This window comes from Sebastes fasciatus, chromosome 20, assembly GCF_043250625.1.
Source record: "Sebastes fasciatus isolate fSebFas1 chromosome 20, fSebFas1.pri, whole genome shotgun sequence".
Taxonomy (NCBI): Eukaryota; Metazoa; Chordata; class Actinopteri; order Perciformes; family Sebastidae; genus Sebastes; species Sebastes fasciatus.
The window spans coordinates 19,301,556-19,321,986 of NC_133814.1; the positions used below are offsets into that span (position 1 = coordinate 19,301,556).

The 20,431-nt window shown below is 41.8% G+C and overlaps 1 protein-coding gene across 4 annotated transcripts in view; it reads left to right on the top strand.

Moving 5' to 3' along the window:
- The window catches only part of dock1 (dedicator of cytokinesis 1), a 214,321-nt gene that overhangs the window by 36,067 nt on the left and 157,823 nt on the right, over positions 1-20,431 (top strand). For 2 of the 4 annotated variants that reach the window (XM_074619550.1, XM_074619551.1), the window contains exons 11-18: positions 2,221-2,293; positions 4,904-5,043; positions 8,295-8,420; positions 8,738-8,862; positions 12,759-12,857; positions 14,249-14,321; positions 18,094-18,197; positions 18,721-18,904. In XM_074619550.1, the coding sequence (XP_074475651.1) occupies positions 2,221-2,293; positions 4,904-5,043; positions 8,295-8,420; positions 8,738-8,862; positions 12,759-12,857; positions 14,249-14,321; positions 18,094-18,197; positions 18,721-18,904 (924 nt within the window). The remainder of the gene's footprint in view (positions 1-2,220; positions 2,294-4,903; positions 5,044-8,294; positions 8,421-8,737; positions 8,863-12,758; positions 12,858-14,248; positions 14,322-18,093; positions 18,198-18,720; positions 18,905-20,431) is intronic. The other 2 variants (XM_074619552.1, XM_074619553.1) reach the window with 1 other exon arrangement.

The window sequence follows — 20,431 nt, forward strand, 5'->3', positions numbered from 1 at the left end:
AACACAGATTATCTCAGAACTCTGTAGCCTCTTGAATATCCCCATGTGTATGAGATCAGATCAGAAAGATCTTACACTTCAAACTAAGTATTGTACCAAAAGTCTTTGCCCAGATGAGTAAATATATTTCACTAAAATTCATAGATATCCAGCTAACGTGGAGAGAAGAATTAGAGTTTGATTTATCTGCTGTTGGCGAGCTGCCAGGCGTAAACTAATTAGATTGGCGTTTTGCCCACGGTTCTCCAACAGAGAAAATTATACCCCTCTTTCAGTGTCTTTTCCCCACTGCCACTTGAAGAGAAGGTAAATGACAGCCTGATTTATGACGGCTTATCTTTAGACATCATCATCATTTCGGCGGTACACAGCATGATGGAGAGCCTGATCTTTGAGATTTACTTATATACTTATAACAGGCTTTATATGGTTGACGTCTGGCCCGTAGGGTAATAGAGTAAAGGTGCCGTCACTCCAGCATTCTCATTTCTCAGTCACTTCAGTTTTGAGCCAATGTGTTCTCCTGTTTTGGCGTCCGGCTCCGCTGGTCAAAGTTCACCTTTGGGCAAATTTGATCAGCGAATTTGCACGCTCGGCAAATAGCAAAAGTGTTAGTGCAACGAGTGTTTAGAAACACTGGATTCATTATTCTACGGTGTTACATCACCCGATTAAGTATAACATTACACATCAGACTGCTAACTCCAGCATTGCTCTTATAGACTGTTTAGACCTCAAGGCCCATCTGTACACAGCTGTAACTGTTGTTGGAAATGTAAAGAAATAAGGATGTTAATAAATAATGTTTTTTATCGTTAACCGATAATAGAATTTTGCTATCAATTAAAAACAAATGGAGTAAAACTCGGACAACTAAAATGAGAATAGCTAGTCCACCTTAAAGGTCAGTCCACCTTAAGTGAGCCTGGGCCGAAGTTGTCGCTAACGGTTACCCCCTTCACTTTAATCAGCAGATAATGTTAGCAAGCACGATACAGGAACTTGGCTTGGGTCTTGAGGAGTTTTAGCAATTAATTCACGGACAAATAGCCTAAACTAGGGTTCCTCAAACTTATCTCTCAGAGGTAAGTGAAACAGTTTGACTGACTAAATAATTTAGCTCCGATGCCCGATTAATACCGAGGTTCGGAATCCATCCATAAACACGAGGTATGGGCTGGGTGCGGATTGACTTAATAAAACAACGTAACGTAATAAAAAAAATATAAATAACCTAATAAAAAATATCATAGTCTATATATGTCTTTAAAATGTCATAAAAAGAGTCCTAAAACTGCCATAGTATAGTGTGTCATAAAAATGTCTTAAAGATGTCGTAAAAAGTCATAATATGTCATAAAGATGTCATAAAAAAGTCATAGCGCTGTGCTCACTCTGCAACGCTACGTTCACAGCTGTAACGTTACTGCTATCTTCATACTCACCGTCACACACACACACACACACTGGCAGAAACACAGCTGACAACCTCGCAGCTAAACTAAGTGATGCGGTGGAGACTTACTGTGCAAGTGGTTGCATGTGTCCACGACAAGACACGCGTGGCTGCTTGCTAACTCTCACAGACGAGTGAACCGGGAACTCAGTTGCCTGTTTCGCACATACACTGCTGCTGGCGATAATTGATGGATTTGTGCATGGGGTTATCGTCGCAGCTGGGCGTCTTGTTATGCACGTTAATGAAGGTCTTGTATCGGTCAAAAAAAAAAAATCCAAAATAAGCATCCCTACTTAACACCAGACTGAAAAGAAGTGTTTTGCTGCAAGTGTAACCACATCCAACAATGATGTCACAGGGTCCTAGAGTACACGTGTACTTCACCGCAGCAAGGTGAGGAGTTAAACAACTGGAGGTCGTAACTAGATTTTCTGGGTGTGTTAAGTGGCTCTTTAAGCTTTTATTCACTTATTCACATTAAATGAAAGTCAGATCAGAGATTTGTTTCACAGACCCCTCCTTTCGTCTGCTTTTCGTGACCACTATGCAGGTCACAAAAATCAGGGTTGACTTCACCTGAAACTGGCACAAACTGTGTTTTCTTTCCACCGTAGCCTTGCATCTGCTTTAATTAGAGCTCATTGAAGAAGCGCCAACATTGGCCGCTTTCACCCCCTGATGCGTCCTTGCCGTGCAGTCATCTGTAGCTCTTTCTGCAGGCCTTGAGTGTGTTTTAACCCCGTCTCCTTGTTTTTCCACAGTAATGGATGTCACTGACATCATAACGGGCAAAATGGACGATGAGGACAAGCAGCACTTTATCCCATTTCAGCCGTAAGTGGATTGTTCAGCTGCACAAAATAAATGACATTCACACACACAAGGGAGTTCCTTTAAGCTTGGGATAATGTTGCATAAAATAGCAAAGCTGATTTTGCTCTGCTTTTTACACTTATTTCCATTATTTCGAGTATGTATAGAATGTCGCACAGCGGTTGTATTTTCTTTTCTTTAAGTCTTAAATTCTTGACACCTGATTAGCGGGGGTTTTAAGACAGTGCGTGCTCCTCTATTCCCTGCTGACTCAATTAAGGCAATCTCATTAACTGCTGCCATTCTCGTAGGACTGCGTACAGAGCCGGAGTAACCTTTTCCTTAACGTGATTTCCTGCATAATTGGAAAGGCTTCAGATTCAGGCAGTTTAGCTGGCAGATCACCTCACTTAACAGTTTTATCTGTGAGCATAAATCATGGAAATTAGACCCTTCTGGTGTAAAGAGAAGAACGGGTTCTACAAGGCCAAGTCCAAATGTGAATTTGAAGTAGCAGTTCCGCGACCCATTACCGTGTGTGTTTTCTAGGACAGGAGATGCAGGAAGTGAAGGAGCCTTTTAGGGGCGGTTTGACGTAGTGACTCCTGGCAGCCAAACAGAAATGGAAATGCCTTTCAGGAATGGACGAGATAGATTGAAATCTGAAAGCTGAAATAGTTTGTTGTTCTTGTTTGTCCCAGACGCTCTGTCATTACAAGTCTGAGACTGAGTTGAGCTCATCTCTGGCATGATGTCTGGAATCCAACCAACTTGCATTTAGATAATAAATTTCTAGCAAAAGTTCCCGTTTTGTTGAAATGATCGATTAGATGATTGACAGAAAATTAATCGACAACAATTGACTAATCATTTAAGCCAAACGTTCTCTGATTACAGATTCTCAAATGTGAGGACTTGCTCCTCATCTTTGCTTTATATTGTTGCTGTTAGTTGGACGAAACCAGCATTTTGAAGACGTCACCTCGGACAGTTTTTAAGCCATTAATCTTTAAGTTACTACGAGGAACTTTTAACTGGTTATGAAACAGTCTCTATTTAATACGGATGCCTCTATATGACCTACATAAGTAAACAAGACCATCAGTGAGAAGTATTGGCTGTTTCTATATAGTTATTCTTAATGCTTGTCAGCGGGTCCACACCAGTAGGCGGCGATAGTCTGTATTCGTCATTCAAAAAGGGAAACCGAAAGACCGAGGACGGCGGATATACAAGCTGTTGTTATGATACGTACATGAAACAAAGCAACGTTTTCCGACCATTTTCACACCACTCTCACTCACCACTTCACCGCTTCATTCCAGATAACCATGTCGTTGTGAAAATATCCGTGTATTGGAATGATCAGATGAGATGAAGATGAACAATGAGAAGAGCCTTCTGTGTGCCCTCTTGACTTCACTCGTTACCTTGCTTTCCTCACGTCCGTTTCTCTTCTCCTGCACTGATTCCTTTAAGCTGAACAGCCAATCAGAGGGATTTCTCTCACCGACGAGCTCCGCTGCTGATTCAACATGCTGAACTGGCCGAAAAACCTCTGACACACGCAGAGTAGAGCCGACGTGTCAGGGCCTTAAAGGGACTCTTGTGCTCGGAAACACTACCGCTTTTGTCCACAGGGACCGCCAATATCAACACAAAATTCCTCGTAGTAACTTTAAGTAAAAATAATCAAGACTGCTGACAATGATCATAAAATCAGATTCCTCTGTCCACCATGTCCTGCATACCTTTTCAATGTGTCCAACTCTTTTGTAAAAATCAGATCCTAATGCATTCAATATTATTGCAAATTTGAGGGAGAACCTGCCCTCGTCCTGTTTGTCCTACAATGTTTTGTCCCGTGAATGTACAAACCTCTCCTGTCTCTTATTCTACTTCCTGGCTTGGTTTGGTTTTGGATTTAAGGTTGGAGGCACTGAAGACCTCCTGAGTGACAGAGATCCTTTACTGCTTCCTCCATGCTCACATCACCGCTGTCTTCTCCTCCATGCTCTACTTCTTCTGCTTGTTTAGAGTCCTCTATACTGCAGATGGCATCCCCGCCTACTGCACACATTTCTCTCGCAGCTGCCACACATGCGGTGCTTCCCAGATCACATCTGCTACTTTCTTATGGTCTGCACGCCACTCGTCTCAATCGGTTTGGTTCACCTGAAGTCCCACGGAGAACAAAACATGATGTATTTTACGTTTGCTTCCTCACTGAAGCAGAGTGGGAATGTTAGTATCGGATAGTCTGGAGCTTACAGCGTTGGGTGTTAAGTTGCCCGCTTTGAAAAAATGTAAAGGTCAAGCTTCCCACTGCTCCAGTGGCGCTATAAATGCTGACTAGGCATCATTTCCTAAACGATGATTTCTCTGTGTGTTTCTTTCATCACCCATCCTGCCTCACTGTTAACTGCTAACAAGCGGCTTTTTGTGTGTCACGGTATTCGCATCACTCTTCGGTGTGTCTCTTTCTGTCTTTCATCCCACTCCCCTCCTCACAACCATCACTTTGTGACTCCTCTGCCGCACTCCTCCTCCTCCTCCTCCTCCTCCTCCTCCTCCTCCTCCTTCTCCATCTCTTCCTCTCTGTGGTGTTCGCCTGTCGTGTGCATACTGCAGGCTAGCGTTGGATGACGCCATTCGCCACAAGCAGCTGAACATCTCCCGTTTTTCACCCAGGGTGGCAGGGGAGAACGACTTCCTCCAGACGGTCATCAACAAAGTCATCACCGCCAAAGAGGTCAATCACAAGGGCCAAGGTACAGTGCAAGGTTCAGACACAAGAACCAAGGAGGAAATTCATCACACTACTGTCAGACTTTTATCAATAATATGTGTCTTATTCAGGATATAAATCTAGGTCACCAAACATCCAGCAGTGCTTAGTCGAAGGCAGCTCAGCTTGATGTTGAATTCTTGGAGACATCTGAGTTTGTTGACAGTAAAGTATAACTTCAGTTCAACCTGGACCCGATTTCCTCATGTTTTTGTGTCTAACTGATTAATGGGGACAACAATTTTTGAAAGTGGTCCAATATTTATGATCTAATCATCTAAATATTCAGCCATGACATTGGAAATCTTTGAGATAACACCAAGCTACGCTTTCTGTACTCAATCACAACAAACTCTGATAACACCGACAGTCCTCTCTCTAACTCTCACTCACGATTCCACCGTTGTCTTCTGGCAAAAAAGTCACATGACACAATAACAAACAGACCGGATCAAGCGTAAAGTAAAGAAAAACATTTTATTTCTCTGTAGGGTCCTTTCCATATAATGTTGTCAGACACTTATAATAACCATCTGAGCCTGTCAGTGGCAAAAACAAGCACTTTTAGTGGATGTACATCGATGGTGAGGAGTTGCCCCGAGTGATTAGATTACAGCCTGTTTAGCGGCCCGCCATCTGCAGCGCTATCTCCCAATTACAAAAGTGTTGTCCCCATTAGTCACTTAGACACAACAACATGGGAAAATAGGGTCCAGGTTGAAAAGTACTGAAGTTACCCTTTAAGGAGGGAGAAGCCACACACTCGTAACGCTGATGCAGTCCTTTTGTTTTTAATTCTATAAAACTGTGTTTTGGCACATATTGCGACCTTCAGAAAACTGAGGAATGTAATATCTGCCAAAAAATGTTAATAGAAAACAAGTTAGTAGTTGTGAGTGTGCGCTTTTCTTTGGTCGCTCTCGACAAAAAATCAAAACAAATTTTATTTATACAGCGCATTTCATCCATCGACAGGCGTAGACTCAATGTGTTTCAAATAAAACAAAAAACAGGCAAATATTATATATGAAAAAAACATGTAAAATAAGAAGATACAAGATACGAAGGTATTACATGTATAAAACATATTATAAAAACATATAGGATAAAAAGGTATTACATATATAAAACATATTATAAAAACCAATAGGATAAGAAGGTATTACATATATAAAACATATAATATAAGCTATTACATATATAAAACATATAAGATAATAAGCTATTACATGTATAAAACTTATAAGAAATAACAAGAGATAAGGTTTGACAGTAAAAGGGAAATAAGATAATAAGGTATTATTAAGACGTAGACATTGGTTTTTAATAGAATTGCTCTTATTGTGAAGCGTTATTATCAAAGTAGAAAAAAAATCTCTTTATTCACCCTTCAACTCTATTAAATATTTTGAAACCCTTACAAGGAAAGATTGTAATTAAGGTTAGAGGGTAATATTAAATTTAACCTTAACAGCATTTTACTGAACTGCTGTCATTTTCTTTCATACTACGTTTTAGATCTGTTCACACAAAGTACCATTACCCCCAATTTACTGGCAGGGAGTTGAAACGGTTCATCTTGCTAATAAGAACATAATTCTTTCACACTATAAATCACCGCTCACACTATAAATAGTTGCCCTCGTCACCATGACTACAGGATGTAAGTAATCCAGCTGTTAATTAAGCTGGCGAGTCTTCTGCAAAGACTGGATCTTATCACTGATTTGACATCTGTGGTTAGAAGAAGAACATTAGCCATCTAAGGGGTTTGCGCTTCAACATGACAGCCTCCATGGTATTGTCATTCCCTATGAAGATGTACTTGGATAAATGTCAGGTCTGCTCCGGCCCACACTGGGAAGAACAGCGGAGCAGCTGTTTCGGTCACGCTCGCATATCAAAAGGCTTCCAGCTTGGCTAGTGAGAGATGTGTCACTCATAACAATACGGGGCCTGTAAAGTGAATAGAGCCTCAGGGTTCACAGGCAGCACTCACTTTGGTGGCCTGTGAAGGGGCGCGCTACAGGATGACTGCTTTAATTGGATCATTTTCAGTCTTGTTCAGAGGTATGCGGCGTCTGTGCCGCTTTGTTTTTCCTGAGAGAATATTAAGAGTGAGTGTGCTTACAGAGCTGAAGCTGGCACACCGTGGCGTGCAGTGTCTGCAGAAAAGAAGCTTTCCTTCCCGACCAGGAGAAAAGCAGGGCAGCTGCCGGTGTTCAATTGTTGGGAAATATGACCCATGAAAGTCCCCTGAAGGCCTTTTTTGTTTCAGAATTATTCAGAGCCACAGAATTTTCCTCTCAAGCGTCACACTCTCAGGTCTTTCCAAGACCAATTATATAAGTCTGGGAATTACTGCACAGCTTAAATATTTTACCATAAATGTCACTTATTCTCATATTAAAATAAAAAGTGCCTAAAGACGACATCAGGGGCATTGGGGACATTATCATGAATTTAAAAGTGGAACAGAAAATAATATTTATGTATTTTAAATAGAGCTGTCAAAGTTAACGCGATAATAAAAAATTGTTTTAACGGCACTAATTTCTTTAACGCGTTAATGCAACTTGCGATTTTTAGGTTGTAGCTAAAGCGAAGTATCATATGAAACTAGAAAAACCAAGGAATCCATTGGTACCAACCATGTCATTCTATCTGGTCACGAAGCAGGCTAGATAATGCTACAAACTTAGGCTGAATTTTGGTGAGGAAAAACTGGCATGGCCATTTTCAAAGGGGTCCCTTGACCTCTGACCTCATGATATGTGAATGAAAATGGGTTCTATGGATACCCACGAGTCTCCCCTTTACAGACATGCCCACTTTATGATAATCACATGCAGTTTGGGGAAAGTCATAGTCAAGTCAGCACACTGACACACTGACAGCTGTTGTTGCCTGTTGAGCTGCAGTTTGCCACTTGAATTACAAAATTACAAAATGTAAAATGCTCTGTGATTCTTTTTTAGCATAGCTCTTTAATGGCACCAGATATAGCTTTTGTAGTTGTAGGTATGTTTTCCTAATCACATCCCTGTGGGCAGCTTCTATTTAGCGTCTCGCCCTGTAGCCGTTAGATGTCACTCTGACAACCGTCAGCGAAAAAAGCACAAGAAGAAATATCTCTTTTTAGTATTTTCCCGGGGCACTTTGCTCTCCCACTGCTGTCTCATCCTGACGTTATCTCGATCCCTCCCCCCCTCTCTGACTTGAATTCATCACCAGGCCTATGGGTGACTCTGAAGCTGCTTCCTGGAGACATCCATCAGATAAGGAAGGACTTCCCTCACCTGGTGGACCGATCAACGGCTGTGGCTCGCAAGATGGGCTTTCCTGAAATCATCATGCCAGGTTTGAAAAAAAAAACAACAAAAAACTTTACTTTGGCTGCCTATCTCTGAAAGTTTAAAAATGTCATCATCAATCAGAAAGTGATTTAGAATTATTTTAGAAAATGTGAGTGAAGGAGAAAAGAACATATCATACTCCATTAAGGTTTGATGAAGACATTAGTTATTTAATAGACTGGAGTCACCCATGAAGTATATGGTGCCAAATATGCACTTATGCCACCTAAGATGTAATAAGTTCTGCAGTAATATATTAAAAAATGATGAACCTTGAGCTTCTATGAACACCAGTAAAAGTGAGGTTTCTGTTTCCTAAAGGTGACGTAAGAAACGACATCTACGTGACTCTGGCTCTGGGCGATTACGACAAGGGGAGCAAGACCACACCCAAAAACGTTGAGGTGACCATGTCCGTTTACGACGAGGACGGCAAGAAACTGGAGGTACGACGGAGGAATGTTAACTCACTTATTTGGTATTTCTCCTGGGTTCAGCTCGCTCTTAGCATTCAGGACACAAGTGCTATAGGCGATCGGTCTCTCAGACAGTCTGTGATTTACCAGGCTTTCTTTAATCTCACACAGCTCAGCACGCTGCTTAACTGACCAGGACTCCTATAAAGCAGTGTGATACACAGGCCAGACTGTACGCCGCTGCCACCCGTCAAATGTGACAGAATGCAATATCGGTGCTTTGTGGTTGATTGACCGGCCCCAAAATGTGGCTCACCACTGCGGGAATCAGCCTTTATCTTTGTCAGAGGCAGTTACAGACCCAAGCATGCAGACAGGCAATATGGGCAGCAAAGTTTTAAAGTGATGAGAGATGTGAAATCCCTTCTGGTATAATAATTACTAGGGCTGTCAATCGATTAAAATATTTAATCGTGCGTAAATTTTTTTTTAAAGTACCTTAAAGGGTGATTTGTCAAGTATTTAATATTCTTATCAACATGAGAGTGGGCAAATATGCTGCTTTATGCAAACATATGCATATATTTATTATTGGAAATCAATTAACAACACAAAATAATGACAAATATTGTCTAGAAACCCTCACAGGTACTGCATTTAGCATAAAAAATATGCTCAAATCATAACATGGCAAACTGAAGCCCAACAGGCAACAACAGCTGTCAGTGTGTCAGTGTGCTGACTTGACTATGACTTACCCCAAACTGCATGTGATTATCATAAAGTGGGCATGTCTGTAAAGGGGAGACTCGTGGGTACCCATAGAACCCATTTACATTCACACATCTGGAGGTCAGAGGTCAAGGGACCCCTTTGAAAATGGCCATGACAGTTTTTCCTCCCCAAAATTCAGGGAAAGTTTGGAGCGTTATTTAGCCTCTTTCGCGACAAGCTAGTATGACATGGTTGGAACCAATGGATTCATTAGGTTTTCTAGTTTCATATACCAGTATCTTCACTCTAGCTTTAAAACTGAACCCGCTAAGACCTGATAATCGCAAGTTGCGTCAATGTGTTAATGAAATTAGTGGCGTAAAAACAAATTTGTGTTAACGCGTTATCGTGTTAACATTGACAGCCCTAATAATTACCGTTGCTTATGAAGTTGGAGGTATAATATTCTTCCCTGTCTATTTGTTTTTTTTAATTGTTCATTTTTTTTTTAATTAAAAAATCCTGTCTTTATTAAGAAATTTATTACCCCTCTCCGAGTTTCCCACACCATATCTCCATTTGGATTAGGAAAGTCTGACGTGCAGGTTTGCAGCTTAACATCATTAAATGCATTGAATTTCTCTCGAAAATCAATCCAGACAGGCACAAACAATGACTGCCAATTTGCAAGTTGGAGCACGTTTCATGGACTTTTGGTCCAGATAGCTGTCTTCTTTTGAATCATGTGCCAAACCATCAGTGTCTAATGTCCTAATAAAGCCGTTGTTTCATCTCGGGTCTCGAGCCGGTGACCCCTTCCTCTGATGTTTAATTATTGTCACACTCTGCTTGACTTTAGCTCTTGTTCTGCAGAGGCCATCAGTTAAAGGGGGATATGAGAGGTTTATAGGAGTTTGACATGAGGAGTGTGTGTGGAGGAACTGGGTCAGGATGTGTGTGTGCGCTCACGTGTCTGTCGATGTTCAGTTTTTGATTTTGAGACTTTTGATTGTCGTGATTTTTGGGGGGCACAGTTTCAGTTTTTCTTGCCAGGCTTTCTACAGGTATTAATGCTATTACTTCCATACTGCCTGTGTAGTTGGAGTGAGAGTGGAAGTTACAAGGGCTGATGATGGAGGATTGATTTGAGATGGCACATCCGTGATCATGGGGAGGCCTCCTGCAAACAGCCAATCAGAGGAGAGCGCTATTAGCCTTAGCTGCCTCAATTATACACATTAGTATTAGACTGAGAGGCTTCGTCGGTGATTTGGCTCAGCAGGCAGGAAGCGTGAGGATCAGTGGTGATTATGCTGTAAATGCACTTCTGAAGTAGCAGAAAGCAGCGATGAATCGTGGCTTCTGTGAGATGTTGCAGTATCTGACAATACAGACAACGATGGGTTGCCTCATTGCTAGACAAGAAGGGATTATTTTTGGATGTTGCGATCGTGGTATAATTTGTGATGCATTACATGGATAAATCTTTTTTATTTAGATATCTCACAAACAAAGATGAAAAACAGAAGTTAGTGCTTCTCAATATTTGACTTCTCTTCTGTTTTGTTCTATATGTGTTTGTTCGATACTTGATAAACAGAGACCGTCGCCTTTTAAGCGTTGTTTCCAGCTCCTTTCCCTTCTCTGTTCGTAGACCGCTACCAGCCGGAAAGCTTTATTAAAAGTTGCCGTGGACTTCGGTGAAGTGGCGCACGACGTTACATCTTTTACCGACTGACACGCTCACACTACAAATGAGACACACACATCTGTCATTCGCCTTCGTGGAAAAAAACAAAAAACTGTTACCCATTCCTCATGAAAATAGCATATTTTTTGTCCTTTTCTGCGGTCATTATCAAATCTGGTGTGCGTTTGCTAGTCTGCTTACGGCGTCACTGATGTAACGAAACCTGAAAGCAGCGTAACTCCTTTAATTGACAGGTGATTGGCGAATAATCATTTTGTGTCCAGCGGGGGCGGGATGTCTTTGAATTTGATTGGATAGAAATTTAAACAGGTTTACAAAGTGACTTTGTGTGATTACATTTATGTAGATATTCTTTGAACCTTTAGCGAGCCACTCAGAAACGGGTAGCGAGACCCCTGATATAATATAATAAAGAAGGATCCATACACGAGGCACTTGAACATAGCAAAATGTAATTACTCACATTGAGGCTGAAGTTTTATAATAGGTTTACTTTGCAAGTTTCATTTTTTGTGGCTTTCTCTCTGGATGTTTCTGTCTCAGCCTTTTTATTTCCTCCAGTCTATTTCTGCCTCTGGATTTTGTCTCAAAAAGGATTTGTGATGTTGTGTAATGAGAGGCTGGACAGTGACTTATCACCCTGACATTTTAGCACACTTCCACAAAAACCCCCTCTCACCTGCAGCTAGACCTCGGCCACTCACCCCTCTCCGTCTCTCCAGAATCCGAAGCTGTCATGTCTCCCGGCCTCTCAGTGAAGGAGGAAGAGTTGCTCGAGCTAGCACCTACCCCCCAGATCTGCTCGGCGTGGCTGGGGGAGACGGGGCCTGTTATTCCTCATAATTGCTGGTTGTCAGAAGCCATTAGTGTTGGAGTATTTTAGCAGCACCAGGCCAGGGAGTCAGCTGGAGTAGTGGGAGGAAAGAGGTATATGCTGGCTGAGCGCAGATTGATAGAAAACGAGGCATGCGTGCCATCCGCTGTCACTCCAGTGCTCGCGCCAAATCTCCCAAGGGGGCGCGTAGTACTTTACATAGCCACCCTGACCTGTTGTAGAAACTCAGGGGACCCACTAGGAAGACCGATTTACATGGCTGGATCAACCAGCACCAGCTGGTCTGCTTCCCTGCGCCTGGCTTCCCTCCACTTCTGGCTGCACGGGAGCCACTGCCCCTCCTTCTTAAATAATTAATTTGTAATTTATTTCCTATTTCCAGCATGCTGTCATGAGATTGGCAGCCAACAGGCAGGTGGGCATGCATAAAGTGCTTCCAGGCTTTTTAAAGGCCATTCTGCTTTGTGCCCCAGGGACTACATTTCATGAAATAAGCGGTAGTCAATTTTCCACCTGCTGCGAGTGTGCTAATGTTTTGACAGTGATAATAGCTCAACCATCAGGCTTTCGCCACTTCGAACGAACTTACAGCCATGCCAGTACAACCAGATAACCAGACGTGTTGTTTGATAACTTCATCCGTGCGTTTTCTCTCTCTGTATCTAGTGTGTGATCTTCCCCGGAGCTGGAGATGAGGGGATCAATGAGTACAAGTCTGTCATCTACTACCAAGTGAAGCAGCCACGCTGGTTTGAAACAATAAAGGTGTGTCTCTCTCTTTACTTCTACCTCCCCTCTGTTTCCTCTTTGTTATCCCCGAGTCATATTCTAGTCATTATTTTCCACCTTGACTGCAATACCACCCTTTGATATCAGTCTTAAATCCATTATTCATCACAACGCAGGTTTCCATCAGCAGTAGTCTGTAGAATGGAGACTGAGGTGTCTGCTGGATATTCAACCATAAAGCTTTGAAACATAGAAAGACAGTGATGAATATTAAACCTTACAGTAGATTAAATGGTTAATGTGGTGGCAGCACAAATGTATAGAGATGTCCCAAAATCCAAATGTTGTTTCTTGACTGTGTTATTATCATCTATAGTTGTTAGTTGTTAGTGTTGCATAATAAAAACACCATTACAATGTTGAGGAAATAAATATATACAGGTATATATATATGAATCATGCTTTTTATTGTTTTCCTTAAGAAAAATTACTACAATAATTTAATCTAATCAAATCTAATCTATAAATTGTAATATTATTAATAATAATAATAATAATAATAATAATAATGATAATAATAATAATAATGATAATAATAATAATAATAATAATGAAATTAAAACAATAAATAAGTAAATAAGAAATATTTAAAAAATAAAATATAATAAATTCAAAATGAAAGAAATTAAAGAAATATGAAAATAAAATAAAACATATATATATATTATAATTATATTTATTTTTCTAGCTCTATAGAAAAAAAGGCACGCTAAAAAATACAGGATTAACAGGATTGGTTTTAAAATAATCCAGATTATATCTGAGTTAACTGCTGTGTCTTATTGTTTTATATAGTTTATGTAAAACAGTTTGTAATCAATAACCGCTACATACACTTTTTGCTATCAAAGTACCTCAGCAGTGTACTTCAGTACAGAACAGGAATATCTGGTTACTTTCATCTGTGACAGAAGTTTGGTAAAATGTAAACACTGAAGTGTCTGTAACTCCAAACTCAAAGTACTTTTACCTCCAAACTGGACGCAGCGGAAGTACTTTAGTACATTTATTTGCTGTAAACTTGTTGTGTTGTCACATTTAACTGCAGTTTACTGTTTAAAGCTTCATGCTGTGAACAGAAACTCTCAGTACTGCTGTGTGTTTAGCTCCATTAGCTTTCGTCGCGGAGGCGTCCCGGGGAGGATCTTAGTTAGTCACAAACTAATTTTCTATTGTCTCGTTAGTCTCGAGCTCTGTTGTAAACCGTATTACTTGCCATTAGTTTCAATTAATTTCTATACAGTATGAAAATCTAGAATTTGGGGCTCATTTTGCTCCCAGCGTGTCCCTAAAAACATCTCCTTTGTGAGTTTGTGTTCATGTACTGTAGATGTCTCACACGGTCCCTTTCTGTCCCCTTATCTCAGGTTGCTATCCCTATCGAGGACGTGAACCGGAGCCACTTGCGGTTCACCTTTCGCCACCGCTCATCGCAGGACTGTGAGTACAAATGTCATCGGTGACTAATCAGTTTTTGCCGGTGACCGGCTGCACGACTGGCTGCTAATCTATCCGCAGCAAAAAATAATGGAACACACCCAATCGGAGCAGATGTGTTGCACTGTGATAAATACTTTGAAGCTCACCCCTTTGTCACATTAATCAGAGGTCTTAGTCTGCCCCTGCACAAAGCAGCATCATGGAGTGGCTTGTCAGAGACTACAGCTGGGTTGTGAAAAATGCCCGAGGGGACTCGTTTGTTTATTGGGACCAGTGTCTCGCTGAATGCACTCAGTGTTGTGTGTCCTTCTGTTTTTTAACATCCTTTCTAATTTTCGGGGGGTGTAGAGGGCAGGGAAGCCTGGTACTGGCAGCCCTGCCGTCCCATCTGCCTGACACATGGCGAGGCCATCCCTCCAGCAGCAGGAGCGGTGGGGTAATGGGAACCATGACAGGTGTATATGTATTAAACAGTATATTCATATGGCAAGGAAAGGAAAACAGAATTGGAAGGATATCGGCACGGGGACGTATACCTTTCCCCTCGTAAATATACAGCTGCTGTCATCCTCCACTTCCAAAATCCTTCAGCTCTATTTGCATCTCACCTACATGCAGGTGGTTTGGGGAAAATGACCAGGTCTCAGAGCTCAGTGCTGGCTTATAATCTACCTCGAGAGCCTCTTGTCATGCTCGGCACCTCGACTCTGCGGGGACTAATGCTGTTACGAGGCATGCCTTTGAAACTCTGTGACTTGCTGTTATCCTGCTGCAATGGTTACTTTAGAAACTCGCTCACCTCAAGTGACTCTGGGACTGGAGGGGCATGCTGATGCTGCCAAACTTTAACTTGTCACTGACAATTGACAATAGAGAGATGTGTCGAAAAAGCGTATTGGCTCGATTGTATGGGTTTGTGTGTGGTGTGTGTGCGCCTTGTATTTCCCCTTGTCAGTGAGCGTGTTTACTCTTGTATCCCATCATAGAGACACCTGGTCATTCATCTTCCAAGTTTCTGATTGTCTGCATCTGTGCAAGCGTTAAGCTGCTTTGTTTCTGCACTGACTGAGTTATCTTTTTGGGGTTTTTTGGCTGCCTGTAAACAATGTAGAATCTGTTGCATCTACCGCTCTGCTGGATCTCCATTTGATCACAAGTAATGGAAGACAACTGATGCAATTTATCCTCCCTGTCACCATGTGTCAGACTTTAATACCAGTGTGTAAATGATTGTTGTCAAAACACGGAATAATAGTTAATGTAGGTAGGACGTTAACACGTGCAAACCATAGACTGTATAAAATATGGATGTAGTCGCCGTGGCGTCACCCCTAGGTTTCTGAAGAGCGGGTTGTGAAGCTCAAAGTGGGTGGCTCTGGCCGTCGCCATCTCGGCAGTGACGACACAGTCTAACTCCCGGCGAATCCAAAAATTGGCAAAGAAGTAGGTCGTCGGTGGAGCTGAGGCAGCCCAGCTGAGCAGACAGCAACCTGAGAGGGCACCAACCTGTCACTCTGGCCACGCCCTTAATTATGTATAACTTTAAGCTTTAATATAATTTAAACGGGTGAGTTATATAAAAACTCACCCCCAATACAGCTGTCATGACCCGGGAAATTAGCTACAGAGACCAAAATCGTTTTTTGTACCATGCTGTAAACATGTTTTTTTCTGCTATAACATGGAGGTCTATGGGGATTGGAAGGCTTTTGGAGTCAGCCTCAAGTGGCCATTTCAGGAACTGCAATTTTTGGCACTTGGTGCAAACGCCAGCAGGGATACTCCAAACCCTGACACTACTAGTGTGACTCATTTGACCTATTGCGTAATCAGGTACTCTGTGATATTAACCCTAGAATGTAGATATCACAGTACCTTAGAATATGTCTACTGGTAAAGCACTGATTTTTTTAGCTCCTAGACTGTCTGAATGCTATTAGAGACTGGACAGCAGAAAACTTTCTACAGCTCAATGCTGATAAAACAGAGGCTCTGGTTGTTGTTCCAGAAAAGGTTGCCCACATGATTATACAAAGTACTGGGCCACTTTCCTCTGCTGCCCTCTCCAACCTACGTAATTTGGATGTAATATTTGACCAATCCTCGTCGTTTGACACCCATGTTAAGTAGCTGACCAGATATAAAAAAGCGCTATATAAATTGATTTTACTTACTTACTTACTTTTCCAGGAAATAGGGGAATATTAATCTCTCTACATGTGAAGAGTTTTTGAAGAAAAGTGAAACAGAGTTGTTCTGTCAGATGAAGTCCACTCTGCCGTCGTCTGCTCGTGTCCTTCCCGCTTCCTTCGCTGCTCCTAGCTAGTGCTGAACTTTTAGTAGAGACACAGAGTGACAGAGCTGCTCATCAAGGCCACTACTAGAGTTCATGTGCTCAGTGTCTCTCAGCCCCCTGGTTCAGAATCAGGCCAGCTCTTACACAGTGCACCCGACTACCACTCTAGTCATTGTCAGGCCTCATCAGACTGATGACTGCTATCACAGATGCACCGCCGTGGCTGTAAGAGATCCCCGCCATCTTTTCACTTCTGTTTCATCTGTCATTATGCCACTACCTGGTGAGTGGGGTAGAGGAAAGGCTTTAGAAATGTGGCACAGCACACTCAACATAAATCTGAAGTGACGGCCCACCTTAGAGGTGGAAGTCTGCAGAACTTCCTCACAAACTTGACTTTGATCGGCTTGAAAAAAATCAGCTCTGTCCTGAAAGTGACCTTTATTCCCTCCCAAAAAATGCAGAGTTTCTCCTCTCCGCAGGAAGTCACTAATACATTTTTCTCAACTGGGTGGCACGCGTAAAGTGTTTTCCCTCCACTGGTTCCTCTCAAGCCAGCCCAGCAATTATTCACCGGCGAGGCTGCAGGCAGCAAACCAATGAGGGGATTTATGCAGATAGAATACACGAGATACTTCGATGAATCACGTCTCCCTGCGCGTAAATTTGAGCTTGTTGATCCACAGTGATGATATATGTGGCCCCTATCCAAACGCTTGGTTACAGGACAAAGTCATAACTCTCTTGCTTGTTTATGCGGCGCTTCCTCTCGACAGCCCCAAACACAGTCAGTCGCACACGCGCGTGTGTGTGTGTGCACGTACGCACAAGCAACGAGCATCCTTTCGGCACCCTTGCGGGATTACACAAACTGTTCACAGCTGCAGCCCTGAGATCAAGTGTTTATTCATACGCAAACAGGAAGTGGACACACATGATAATCCAAACACTGTTGCTTGAACATCAGTATTTAAAAAAGGGAATTCTGATTTTTCAAATCACATGTTTATATAATGATTGAATCAATGCTCAGAGGCTGCATATATTAGCTTGTATCATTGCACCTCCCCATGTGTAATTGCTCTTAATGTAGTCGGAAATAGATAAACAACTCATGCACAGCCACAGTCGCAGCATTAATACAGACATCAGAAGGGAACAGTCGATTCTTGTGCCAACTCAGGAGCCGACTCGGAGCCTGTAGTGCCGAGATTTACATTTGTGATTATCTGTTTCATTTGTCTGCTGGCTTGTTAATGACTTGTTGTAAAGCCAGCCTTGCGGCGTGGTTTACTGCAACGGAGCCTGTCTCTAACAGCGTGTTGTCTTTGATTTCCTGAAGACGCACACTGAAGATGCGTCTATTAGTTTGCAAATATACACAAAAAGCACAAGTACACTTTTGTACACAAAACAGGAAAGTCTCTCATCGTATCTGGTTGTCTTCCTCATGTGTTTCTTCTCTTCCTCCCACAGCCAAAGACAAATCAGAGAAGATATTCGCCTTGTCTTTCGTGAAGTTGATGCGGTACGATGGGACGACTCTGAGGGACGGCGAGCATGATCTCATCGTGTACAAGGTGATTGTGAAATAACACAGTTAGAAGTCAATCTGTGGTGTCCTGGTGTGTTTGTTTCTGGCTGCCTGCCTGCCTGCCGGGCCGGCCCACGTGACCACAACACAGATGAGTCAGGGGTGAATAAATTGGCCTGTCTTATTAGTAACTGCCGTAATAATAGCTTCAGTGCCTTCTATGGAGAATTGTACGGTTGGTTTGCATCAACCCCCTCAGTGAAATGAAATTACTTTCCAATTAAAATCCCTTGTATAATGATGCCTTCACTCTGCAGATTTATCTTAATTGAAAAGTTAATGTAGGAAAAATCCCCCCAATTAGATTTTTCTTTATGTTTTGCGTTGCTGTTGTCAGTCAAAGTTGCTGTTCTCACATGCAACACCTGGCAGAAAAACTTAATTGAAAAAGTGATAGCATAGATAGGAAAACACATCTTGGAAAAAAAAACACAGTAATAGAACATAACAGTTCATTCACTACATAAACAACAGATATTGATTTTTCTCGTCTTTTTCTGGAAAACCAGGCAGAAGCAAAGAAGCTGGAGGACTCTTCTCTGTACCTGAACCTTCCCGCGACAAAGATGGAGCTGGAGGAGAAGGGCTACTCCACCGGCGGGAAAAACACCCAGAACCTGGGCAACTGCACTATCAGCAAGGACTCCTTCCAGATCGCCACCCTGGTCTGCTCCACCAAGCTCACGCAGAACGGTAACAGCTTCTATACTACAATTACGCATTTGCGTCTTTTTCACATCCTGATGTCTTTAATTTTTTTCTCTACAAAGTGCCGTTCTGAAGCTGGAATTGTGCTTCTTCTTTACGTTGTGTTTTGCTAAACTCGACACTGCTTCCTAGTGGAAACATACCCCAAATCTGTACGAGTATAAAAGAAACATACGCGAACATGTCCTAATGACGTCTGTGAGCGTTTGCTTATGTGCAGCCCAGAGAAACATAATTCCAGCAGTAACCATTTTCACATTTACTTGTAAAAAGTATGACGACGTATTATGGCCACTGTAGGCTAAAAATATATATTACGGAGCCGGGGGAGGGGGACAGTGTTCTGAGAAAAAAACTTTTTTTTCTTGAGATTAAAATCGTGAATTTACAAGAAACAAAAAAACTCTGATACTCTCTGAAATTAAAGTGGCAAATTTTCGAGAAAAAAACTCGGAAAAAATAATGGATTAATGAAAGTTTTTTTTTTTTTTTTTTTAAGGAACCATATCCCTTGTTCGTCTCTACTTTCCTGTCACTTCTACAATATTAGTATTTACTTATGTTCATAAAAGAACATGAAAGAAAACGTGTGTATTAATACTTCAGAACCTCCGCCTCGCTCAGAGGCCTTCCTTAACATGATAATTTAGGAGCAACGAAGTTCAGACGGTGGCTGGCGTTACCACGGTTTTGCACTCCACTATTTGTTTTTTTTCTTGAATATTTATGACTTAATAATCATGCAAATATTTGATTTTTTTTTCTCGTAGATTTGCCACTTTAATCTCAGAGAATATCCGTTTTTTTTTCTTGTAAAATTACCACCCTCGCCCCGGCTCCGTAATTATTATTTACTTATTTATTTTACGTACAATTGCCCTAATATGCCAACGTAAAAAAAGACATCTCACTGAAGAAAAATAGATTTTTCAACGTATTTTAGACAAGTAGACCCTGGATTTTGAAACCAGCTTTGGGGCACAGCCTCTGACTTTGAAAGACAGATTACCCAACGATAGTAACCATACATCACTTAAAGTAGGACTCCGGTACCTCCTGCCGTCCTTCGATCCTTCCACCTGGTCTCTACACGTCTCCACATGTTGGACGTTTGCCTTTACTCAAAGGTTGTCCTTTATCATTTTTCTCCTTCTAACCTACTTTCTCTTCCTCAATCCCCTTCTATCAGTCACTGTCACTCAGTCAGTACATTTCAGTCCATCTCTGCTCTGTTTACTGCTCTGCTGTCAGTCTGGCGGAGTAATTTCCCAGGGTGCTGAGAAGATCTACACTTATTAAGCCAAGGAAATCCCCATCTCTGCCCTGTGGCTCGTGGATTAAGGACTTTGGCCTCTAGTGTTCCCCCAGCCTTCACACATGTTTATAAATCCCAACAGACTATTACTTTAAACCCTCTTGGACGTGTTGGTATTTCCAGACTGTGTTCATAACATTGTGGTTGTCTCAGTGTGGATTGTCTGCTGCCTGTGAGCGCTCGAATGCTCCTAGCTC